At 38.9% G+C, this 11,946-nt stretch overlaps 1 protein-coding gene across 2 annotated transcripts in view; it reads right to left on the minus strand.

Annotated features, from left to right (window-relative positions):
• The window catches only part of LOC102760242 (histone-lysine N-methyltransferase, H3 lysine-36 and H4 lysine-20 specific-like), a 42,248-nt gene that overhangs the window by 25,499 nt on the left and 4,803 nt on the right, over positions 1-11,946 (minus strand). The window contains exons 1-3 of one of the 2 annotated variants that reach the window (XM_015563357.1): positions 9,008-9,164; positions 3,792-3,948; positions 923-1,128 (exon numbers count right to left, since the gene is read on the minus strand). In XM_015563357.1, the coding sequence (XP_015418843.1) occupies positions 923-1,128; positions 3,792-3,948; positions 9,008-9,137 (493 nt within the window). In that variant the 5' untranslated portion in view covers positions 9,138-9,164. Of the gene's footprint in view, positions 1-922; positions 1,129-3,791; positions 3,949-9,007; positions 9,165-11,946 lie in introns of those variants that run through there. The other variant, XM_006762876.2, reaches the window with a different exon arrangement.

The raw sequence follows: 11,946 nt of genomic DNA on the forward strand, positions 1-11,946 counted from the left end.
CCCCCCCCCCGGCCGCCAGCCACCATCTTGGTTGGATTAATTTGCATATAGTTGCTCTAATTGGCTGGTGGGTGTGGCTTGGGCGAAGCAAAGGTGCAGTCAATTAGCATCTTTGTCTTTTATTAGTGTAGATAGACAGATAACAAGAGATACCTATATTGCCTTTCAAAGAATAGCTAACGGGAAGAAGATAATTATCATTGAGGAGATATCAACTCTATGCCCTGAAGGGTGATTTTTTTATCTCGAATTATCAGACCAACCTTTACTCATTATACAGTAAGAGAAAACTCATAGTTAACTCGACCCATCCTGGCCCCACATGTCCCCAACTCCTTCACTGCTAGGCCAGCTTATATAAAAATCTCTTTTGACACGGAATAATATGTTGACTTTCACTCTTATTTTGCTTCATAATTTTTGGTGAATTTTATTTCTTCCCAGCAAACTAAACACAGAACTGATGAGACAAAAAACCTCCCTGAAGGAAATTCCACTTAAGTAAAGGTTGAACTAAAAAATGAGTTATGGCCCTAGCCATTTTGGTTCAAGGATAGAACGTCGTCCTGTAGAATAAAGAGTCTTGGGTTCGATTCCAGTTAAGGGCACGGATCTTGGTTGCAGGTTCCTCCCCGGCCCTGTAGAGGCAACCAATCGATGTGATTCTCTCACATCAATGTTTCTCTTTGTCTTTCCCTCTCTTTTTCACTCTATGGAAAAATATCCTCAGGTGAGGATTAACAACAATGTAAAAAGAGTTAGGAGTGTCAACTTCCCCACAAAATCCTGTAACTACAGCCACAGGGCAGAACACAATTGCTAATGGAACATATATGAATTATAACACATAATTGTAACACAGGAGAAATTCTTTGCCAACAAAGGTCTGTGTTGATCTGGGAAATAAAAAAGATATGGTTACCTTTTTTATATGTCCCATCCACTCCTTTGCCCATCTTATCTTTGCTGCTTACATCCCCCTCCATGTAGGGCAAGACTCTGGCCTGGTGAGTCCAGAGATAGTCATTAGACCCAAAGAAGAGCACAGGGAACTCGCCCACATCATGTCTCATCTTATCAATGTTGGAAGGTACAGCTCGAGGATGGCAGATCTCAGCTGGCCACCACCTGGGAAAGGTAAAAACAAAGAAGGAAAACTAAAACACTGCAAAGCACTAGGAAGATAGCCTACTTTTTAGGACAGGAATAAGGAATAGCAATGTCTATCTATCCACATTAAAGTCTGATCTTGAGCATTCTTACAATCAAACTAGAAGAAAAAAAAAGTAGTATGTGCCAAAAGCCTGAGAACACCCATCTGCACAAATGTGCTTCCATACTCAGACACACTCCCTTATACTCACATTATTCTACTTCATGGATTATATAACAGAAAATAATTAGAAATATGAACAAAGCTTTATAGAACTATGATCTAGAAGAATGAAAACCTGAAACAACTTAAATGCTCAACGTTAAGGTAATGACAGAACTATAGTACACTGTCATGAAATATAATTTGGCCTTCAAAAAGAATAGAAAAATGACATCAAGGAATCTGCCCCTCACAACCATCTTAGGAAGACAATTTGACATTAGCTATTAAAGCTAGAAACCCCTACCATGCTATTCTATCCTGAGAATGCCCCAGAGAAGCTCCTGTGCATGTACACTAACATATTAATAAAATATTAATAGTGCAAACAAGAGAATGGATAAGTGAACTACACAGACAACACTGTATGACTATGTTGTATGAAGGAACTAGAGTACTGTGCTAACAACAATAAATCTCAAGAGACTAGTGAATGAAAAAAGCAAGGTGCAGGAAAATATAACAATTCCTTTCTATAAAGATGTAAAACATGCCAAACAAAATATTATACATATGGCAAATCTATGCAGCAAGGCAAAGCAATGAAAAACACAAAGTGCAGTATGTGGCTATCTCTGTGGATAGGGAGAGAACGAATTCAGAGAGGAAGACTCAAAAGCACCAGTAATGAACTGTTTGTTTAACTGGGAGGTACATACACAGGTGTGCCTTTTGTTATTCTTTAAAGTCATTCATGTTACATTACCCTTTTGTACATTCCATGATAAATAACAATAATTTTAAAAAGAAAAACAGGACACAAAAACTGAGGCCTTAGCCAGTTTGGTTCAGTGGATAGAGTGCTGGCCTACAGGCTGAAGGGTCGCAGGTTTGATTCCAGTCAAGGGCACATGTCTGGGTTGCAAGTTTGCTTCCTAGTAGCAGGTGTACAATAGGCAGCCAATCAATGATTCTCTCTCATCATTGATGTTTCTCTCTCTCTCCCTCTCCCTTTCTGTCTGAAGTCAATAAAAATATATTTTAAAAAACCGCCAAAAACCCCACAAAAACTGCATATAAGTCCAATTATTTTGAGGGTATATGTATTGATGTGTCTGCAAATAAATATACCAAAATGTTAGCAATGTATCTTCCTTGTTTGTAAATTAATGAATTTCCTAGTGAAAATATGTATTTAGTAGAGGATTCATGCACCAGTGGAGTCCCTTCCCTGGCCTGCAAGGATCAGGCTGAAACTGGCTCTCCGACATCCCCCAAGGGGTCCCAGGTTGCGAGAGGGCACAGGCCACGCCGAGGGACCCTATTGGTGCATGATTGGTGCTGGGGAGGGACTGTGGGAGAGCTCCAAGGCGTGTCCGGCCCGTCTGGCCCAGTCCTAATTGGCCCGACCCCAGCAGCAAGCCAACCTACCAGTCAGAGCATCTGCCCCCTGATGGTTAGTGCACATCATAGCAACTGGTCAAATGGTTGAACAAACTGTCAGACACGTAGCATATGAGGCTTTTATTATATAGGATTCTGATGACTGCAACATATAATTAGTTTTTTCTTTTCTAATGGAAAATAAATGGGGAGGCCTTGCTTAAATAGGGAGATCATTAAAAAATATTAGGGCCTGCCCTAGCCGATTTGGCTCAGAGGATAGAGCATCAGCCTGCAGACTGAAAGGTCCCAGGTTGCAGGCTTGATCCCTGGCCCTCGTTGGGACATATGTGGGAGGTGACCAATCAGTGTCTCTCTCTCACATTGATGCTTTTATTTTTTTGTTTTTCCCCCTACCTTTCACTCTCTATAAAAATCAGGATTAACAGAACAAAATACACACACACACACACACACACATATGTATATTAAGGTCCCGGCCGGTGTGTCTCAGTAGGTTGGGCATCGTCCTGTGTACCAAGAGGTTGCCAGTTCGATTACTGGTCAGGGATACATGCCTGGGTTGCAGGTTCGATCACCCGGGGGGGGTGGCATTGGCATGTAGAAGGTAGTAGATCCATGTTGCGTTTTCACATCAATATTTCTCTCTCTCTCAAAATCAAGAAACTATTTTTTAAAAGACACAAAAACTCTATGGGAATGGATTTAAGAGAGTACAGGAGAAATGGATTAGTAGTGAAAAGAAGTGTGGGGAAATAATGTGTGTGTGTGTGTGTGTGTATAAAAGTGAAGGGGGGAGGGGAGGAAGAGATTAACCAAAGATATTATATACATATGAGAGGCCCGGTGCACAGATTTCGTGGGGTCCCTTGGCCTGGTCTGTGGGGATCCGGCTGAAACTGGCTAACATCCCCTGAGGAGTCCCAGATTACAAGAGGGCACAGGCCAGGCTGAGAGACCCCCTCCCCGGGCATCAAATATATATATATATAAATAAAACACTGTATCTAAGAGATCCCAAGAAACAGGACAATAAAAGAAATGATTGCCTGTCTACTTCATGCTTACTCACCTGTATCGTCCAACCTTTACCCAGACAATTTCCCTGTAATGTGGTTTTTTGCCTGCCTTACAGTCATTGCAATACCAGTTTCCTTCAGGGATATCAATGTTCAGGCATTCCCGATGAAAAGCAGCAGGGCAAGAATCACAGCACAGAAGGCTGCCTCCTGTAAGAATAAAAAAAAATTGACACTCAGAATCACAAGGCTACATATAAGGACCCAGCTGAAATAGCTTTTGCTCAGTTCCTAACCAATTATTTATCTCTCAGCCAAAGGCCTAGTAATTTAATTAGTTATTCAGAAAGACTTTCCTACAAGGGTGCTCCCTTTCCAATATTGCTGAACCACACTCCTAAAGGCTACTTAGGTCAACAGCAAATAAACATGAGACCTTATTGGCAAAATGAACTTAAGGCAAACCTCTAAAAGTCATATGTATATATACACTATACATATATTCTTTCTTTTCACTAAAAGACAAAACACTAAACAGTATCAATGACAAACAATGAGCAGGGTATAAAAAGCACAAGCTTCAACTGCTGTTAGACTTAAGCTCTAAGATCATATGGGGGATTCACTTTTCTTTTTTGTCCCCCCCCCCCATTAATTTATTGGGCTAACACTGGTTAACAAAATTATACAGGTTTCAGGTGCACAATTCTATAACACATCATTTGTACACTTTTTTGTGTATTCATCACCCCAAGTCCTGTCTTAGCTGGGAATTCACTTTTCTTGTTGAGCTGTAATTCCTTCAATGATAAGGTGTTTTCTACAATGAACAATAAATAAGCATATCTGTTTGAGTTGTAAGCAAGTGATTAAATTGCCTAGTAGTGTCTGACTTTTAAAATTGCTTTTATGTATGTATGTATTTATTTTTAACGTTTGGCAATCTTATGACACCTATAGCACCTTTTCAAAATCACATTTATAAATGCACAAATGTAACACCTAAGCTAAAAAGGATACAGATTATAATAACATACAATGATCAAAAACAAAAAAAACAGCCGAAACCGGTTTGGCTCAGTGGATGGAGGGTCGGCCTGCGGACTGAAAGGTCCCGGGTTCGATTCCGGTCAAGGGCATGTACCTGGGTTGCGGGCACTTCCCCAGTGGGGGATGTGCAGGAGGCAGCTGATCGATGTTTCTCTCTCATTGATGTTTCTAACTCTCTATCTCTCTCCCTTCCTCTCTGTAAAAAATCAATAAAATATATTTTTTAAAAAAACACAAAATATAATGATCAAAATATATTGTAAGAGATTAGAGTTATTTCTAATAACTCTACTTTCTTTGTAATGTATGAATAACCAGAACTAGCAGTAGCACTGAAATTTTTATTGGTGACAAAAAGCACAGGTAGTAATGTAGTTTACTGCATAAACTTTAGTTACATATAAGTTTCCCCCCCGTCTCCATTCAAGTTTTCAGACAATGTTTATTATATGTATTGCAGTGACAATAAATTTTTACTTCTTAAGGATTTTCACTCAAAGTGACTCAATTTACATATTTGAATCTGAAATCCTTAGGGCTGCAGATAAAGAATTTCAGCATAGCTAGTGGTTCAGTGGTTGAGCACTGACCTATGAACCAGGAAGTCACAGTTCAATTCTTGGTCGGGACACATGCCAGGGTTGTGGACTTGATCCTCAGTATGGTGCATGCAGGAGGCAGCCAATAAATGATTATTTCTCATCATTGATGTTTCTAACTCCCTCTCTCCTCATCTCCCTTCCTCTCTGAAATCAATAAAGATAAGGCCAAAAAAAAAAAAAAAGCCTTATCTTATGCCAGAAATGAGCATGACTCAAACATGCCAGGCTCAAACATGTACCTCTTAAGTTTCACCCTAAGGAATTAGTGAGGAATAAAACCTTAGCAAGGTATACATCCACATCCATCGAGGCCTCACTGTGCCTCCTTTCCCTCGTAAAATCCTACGAGAAACTTAATTTTGTGACACTATTCTTGTACATTTTCCACCTGTGCTATTTTCCTTTTCTCAACCTAAAGCAGGCTCTTAAAAGAAGCTTTAGGGTATTTGTTTTGTTGGGGCCAGGTACATGTGCTTAAGACCCAACTCTTGCTTCACTTATAGAAGTTACCCTTTAATCTGTTGTATATGGGAGTTCAAATTCAGAGTGAGATATCATTTGGAAAAGTCTGTTGCTACAAAATAAGTTTGAATAACTTGTTTACTCAATATATACAGCCTGTACTCTATGCTCTGAAACTCATTTATTCTTGTGCATTTTGTGGGTGAGTGAAACAATTTTAGCAGGAGACATAATCACATAAGTTTAACTGCCCCAATAATGTGATACCTTCTACAACCTTCCTATCTATGCTTTGTTATCTGCCCAGTCACAATATAATAGCATAGTTTGCCAACTACATGGACTGAACAGAAAAACTTTCCTTTTACCAATATGGCATTCATGACACACTGGAAGTATTTCACATACAATAAGTATCTGAATTACGTGTTCAAAGAAGGATATTTCATAAGACATCTGGACAAAAAGAATACCCAATAAAAATAGTCAAAGGTCAGAGCTGAGAGGAAGTAGTTGGCAAGTACATCAGCTTTGCAGGAAGGACATAATGGAATATGAGGAAAAAAATAAGCAGGATTAATCTGAGTAGATAGGTGGGAAGCAGGCAGGAGAGTCTATACTGGCAGTTAAAGGACGTGTATAGGAGAGAAAGGCAGGAAGACAGAAGAGGAAAAACTCATGAACCATCAAAGGAAACCAAAAGATGAAAAAATACCATTTGGTGAAAGAGGATAAAAAAAAAATTTAAACATTGCTGAATTCTAGGAATGGATTCCTTCCAATTTAGCCATTTGCCATATTATTATCCTAATACTCTGGATAACACCTTCGGTTTTTCCTATATATGGGCCAAAAAAAATATTTTTTTCTAAGACTTCATTCTCTCCCAGTACTCGAACACCAAGATAATCTTAGATAGTGAGATCAGAAGTTCTCAGGCTTTTTTGCATTAGCACTTTATACTAAAAAAACAAAGGAGATTCCCAAAGACTATCGTTTATGTGGGCTAAAAATATTGATATTTACCAAACAGAAACTGAAATAAAAAAATTAAACATTAATTTATTTTTATTAACAACAAACCTATTATGTTAACATAAATAACATTATCTATTTTATGTATTTTCCAAAACAAAATATTATTAGTGAGCTCAAGGTTTTACACTTTTACAAATATTAAAATTAAATTTGTTGTAGTATGTTGTTTGGATGATGTCCATGAATTAAATGATCTCTCAACCTGGCCAGGTGGCTCGGTTGCTTAGAATGTTGTCCCATAGATCTAAAAGATTGTAAGTTCCAATTCCAGTCAGAGCACATATCATTTGTGGGTTTGGTCCCTAGGCAGGCCATTTATAGGAGGCAACCAAGTGATGGTTCTCTCTCTCACCCCCTCTAAAAATCAATTTAAAACAAAAGTTTATTTTAAAAAAAGAAAAGAAGCCCTAACTGGTTTGGCTCAGTGGACAGAGTGTCAGCCTGCGGACTCAAGGGTCCCAGGTTCGATTCCGATCTAGGGCATGTACCTTGGTTGTGGGCACATCCCCAGTGGGGAGTGAGCAGGAGGCAGCTGATTGATGTTTCTCTCTCATCGATGTTTCTAACTCTCTATCCCTCTACCTTCCTCTCTGTAAAAAAAAAAATCAATAAAATATATTTTAAAAATAAAAAAGGAAAAGAAAATGATCCCTCACAGATAAATAGTTGAAAAAAGGAGTACTTTAAAAACTTGCTCAGTAACTGTACATATTCCTTCTTTGGTACTATACACTTAAACTTCAAAGGATAGACTTTATTTGCAATATCAAATCTGAAATCATATCAATAAACTTTTAGTACTAATACATTAAAATTCATCGATCTGTCTTATACTTTGAATGGATCTTTTATATATGCCTTTTTTTTTTAACATCACACATTGGTTATATGAGAACTGTTGGTTTGCTGAATCAGCTAGATCTTCCCAAAGTTATTCTACTTCATTGTGTAATAACAAACGGTCACATTTTGTTAATATTGCCACGATTTCACCAGGAAATAATACGAGGAAGCTGTTAAGCTCAGGGTGGTAGTTTTCCAAAATTCTAATTTTCACTTAAGAGCTCAAATTTTATGATTGGCAACAATTTCTGTCAGTTGTTTTTCTTTAACTGGCAGGCTTGCTTTCATCCATTTTCAAGAAAAAGTCTGACAAATAAATATGCAAGTATGAAGAGCCATAGTTTGTCAGTAATACAACTAAAAATGGTTTTCTATGAATAAGGCAGCTAGTTCAGCCTGGCATCCTAATTGCATGACTGCTTTTACTTAGACCATTAGTATGAAACATGTGTACTTCCCATTTTATCACACAGAATATTAAAGCAATATTCACTTGAAGGTTGAGATTTAATAAAATAAATATATTTTACTTTTAATCAAGGACAGTCTTAGGTGAAACTTTCGTGATTTTTACTGCAAGTATGTGGTAACAAAGAATACAATGAACACTTAGAGTTGTAAAGTTTTGGAGCCATCACCTTGATTTGTGTTCAGGTGCCAGTTTTACCCACCACTGATTTTGCACCATTAGTGAAAATGTCAACAAAGTTAAAAAAGACAAGTAACATCTTCACATTACTACAAAAGAGTTACGATCTCATGGAAGCCAAGTAAAGGGTATCTAGGCACTCCCTGCTTCTCAGGGATACTAGGTATACTGGTTAATAACGGCGGATTTTGTAATCAAAGAAAACACGATAATTTCAAGAGAAACATCAAAAGTGCTTTATTCAAAGTAATGTCCATCGCTAGCTACACATTTCCCCCATCTTTCAGGTAATTTGTGGATACCGTCCCAATAGAACAGTTCTTGTTTTGAGGCAAACCATTCATAGACCCAGTTTTCCACTTCTTCGTATGTTTTGAAGTGCATGTGACATGGATAAGAACAAGTGGTAATCTGAAGGAACCAGGTCTGGTGAATAAGGCGGGTGGGTTAAACGTGTCTTTAACTGGTTTTGAAGTGTGTGATGGTGTGTCAAGCAAAATTACTTTGCCGTGTCTTCTGGCACATTCTGGTCATTTCACGATCAAAGCGTGGTTCAAATTGATTATTTATTGTACGTATTAACGGTTTCATCTGGTTTTAGAAGCTCATAATACATCACACCTACCTGATCCCAACAAACGCAGACCATTGACTTCTTTCTGAAGCGATTTGGCCTTGCAGTCGATGTTAATGGTTGACCTGGAATAACACATGATTTTGTGCATTTGGGAGTCTGAAAATAAATCCACTTTCATCGCCAGTCACAATACGATGCAAAAAAGACTTTCTTTCGTGTCCAAATTAGACATTTTTAAGCATAAAAATATCTATGATAACACCTTCAGAAAAGTTGACATATGAAGTTTAAAAAAATATACTTTATTGATTTTTTACAGAGAGGAAGGGAGATAGAGAGTTAGAAATACTGATGAGAGAGAAACATCAATTAGCTAAGCTGCCTCTTGCACATCTCCTATTGGGGATGTGCCTGCAACCCAGGTACATGCCCTTGACCGGAATCGAACCCGGGACCTTTCAGTCCGCAGGCCGATGCTCTATCCACTGAGCCAAACCGGTTTCGGCTGACATATGAAGTTTTGAAGCTTGCTGTCAATACAACCAAACAGCATACATATCAAATTGCATACTTATCAGCATATGTGTAACTCTGTCTATTATAAAAAAAAAATCCGCATTATTAACTGGCACACCTAGTACATGGGTCACACTTTGAGAGCTGCTGCTGCAACTACTAGGTTTCTTGGGCACTCATAATTATGGAATTCGATAGCTTTTCAGAGTCCAACCATTCCATCAGCTACGATTGGCATCATATGGGCACTTCTATTGTGAAACCAATTTCCATTTATTTCATCATACTCTGAAATTAAAAAAAAACAAAAAACCTAGCCCTGGCCCGGTGTTTCGGTTAGAGTGTCATCCCATACACCAAAAGGTTGTAAGTTCAATCCCTGCTTAGGGCTTGTTTGGGAGGCAACCAAACCAATCAATGTTTCTCTCTCACATCGATGGTTTTCTCTCCTCACATTGATGGTTCTCTCTGTTCCCCCGCCCCATCTCTCTCTAAAAAAATCAGTAAAGACCTATCCTCAGGTGAGGATTAAAAAAAATTATCTTTTTAAGTCTAATGCAGAAACTATTTCATCTTCCCAAGTTCAAGAAACATGAAAAAGTTGGAGCCTACACTTCAGCATCCGGGATACATGTTTACATTGTATGGGGTGAATTACAGAATGTTATATTTAAATGCTATTAAATACCAAAATTCTGTGTTTAACTTTATTTAAACTAAAGAAAGGTGATTAATAATAGGCAGCAGTTTTCACCACAAGACAGTTTTATATTATAAGAACAAAAAAGAATGTATAATTCATAAAGTTTTATAGACAATAACAAAGCTAACATAGTCCTCTTTGTGCATTGAAACATTGCTAACTACACCAAAGCTCCACTTTCTACACATATTAACTGCACTTAATCTTATACTTTACTTATTACATATTAACATCATAATCTGAGGATGCCAACTATGTCCTGATCCAAACCCTAATCAACAGATGGAGTTTTAACTTCAACTGTCATGTCAGATAAATCTTGAGAGCAAAAGAAAAATTCCACTTTTTGTTGGCTTTAGCATTATTTTTGTTGTTTAATCCTTACCTGAGGACATTTTCTCCATTGCTTTTCAATGGAGGGAACGGAGGGGAGTAGAGGGGAGGAGCATTGATGTAAGAGAGACACATCGATTGGTTGCCTCCCCACATGCACCCCAAATGGGGACCGGCTATTGAATCTGCAACCAAGATATGTGCCCTTGACTGGGAATCAAACCAGAGAGAGACCCTTGGGTGAGCCAGCCAACACTCTAACCACTGAACCACAATGGCCAGGGCAGCATTATTTAGCATACCCAAATTTCTCAAAGGTGATTCTCATTAAATTATACATGTTCCTTGTTTTTTTAAAACTAGTCCATCAACATGTTTATAACCAGCCAAGTTTTCATAAAATTGCATCACCAATCCTATATAATAATAGCCTAATATCCAAATTGTCCTTGGGCAGTCATTCCACCGAGAGCTCGCAGCTTGCTATGATGTGCGCAGACCACCATGGGGTGGCGCGGAACATGGCGGGAGCAAGCAGGGCCCATTTGCCGCCCGGCTCCCAGGTGCTAATGGAAGGCCCAGGATAGGAGAGGAATTCCTAACCAATGTAATGGGGAAAACTGAGAAAGAGAAGAATAAGGCAAACTTAAATGTACAGTGCTATGCTGAGATTCAAATGAAGCAAACAATGTAAGAATATCAAGTTCACAGGATCCATAGATTAAAGTTAATGTTCAAGTAGATATTCAAAAAATGAATTTAGGCCGAAACCGGTTTGGCTCAGTGGATAGAGCGTTGGCCTGCAGACTGAAAGGTCCCAGGTTCGATTCCATGTACCTGGGTTGCGGGCACATCCCCAGTGGGAGATGTGCAGGAGGCAGCTGATCGATTTTTCTCTCTCATCGATGTTTCTAACTCTCTATCTCTCTCCCTTCCTCTCTGTAAAAAATCAATAAAATATATTTTTTTAAAAAAAATGAAGTTAGGGAAATTGTTCCCAAAAAGTTACTAATTAACAAATTTTAGACAATTTAAAAAGGAATGAGAAAACTGGGTAAGAAAACTGGTGCCATCCTCAACACCAGAAGACAGTGGAGCAATGTCCACACTAGTCTTAAAACACACACACACGTAGCCTAAACATTTATAACTGGAGGCCCGGTGCACAAAAATTTGTGCACTCAGCCCGTCTGGTGCCCTCTCGCAGTCTGGAACCCCTCGGGAGATGACCACCTGCTGGCTTAGGCCCGCTCCCGGGGGGGATTGGGCCTAAGCTGGCAGTCAGACATCCCTCTGGCAGCCCAGGAGCCCTTGGGGAATGTCCACTTTCCAGCAGGGACTAGGCCAGCCGTGGGCAAACTACGGCCCACGGGCCAGACCCGGCCCGTTTCAAATGAATAAAACTGAAAAAAAAAAAAAAAAAAAAACACTCCCC

Source organism: Myotis davidii, unplaced genomic scaffold, assembly GCF_000327345.1.
Source record: "Myotis davidii unplaced genomic scaffold, ASM32734v1 scaffold438, whole genome shotgun sequence".
Lineage (NCBI taxonomy): Eukaryota > Metazoa > Chordata > Mammalia > Chiroptera > Vespertilionidae > Myotis > Myotis davidii.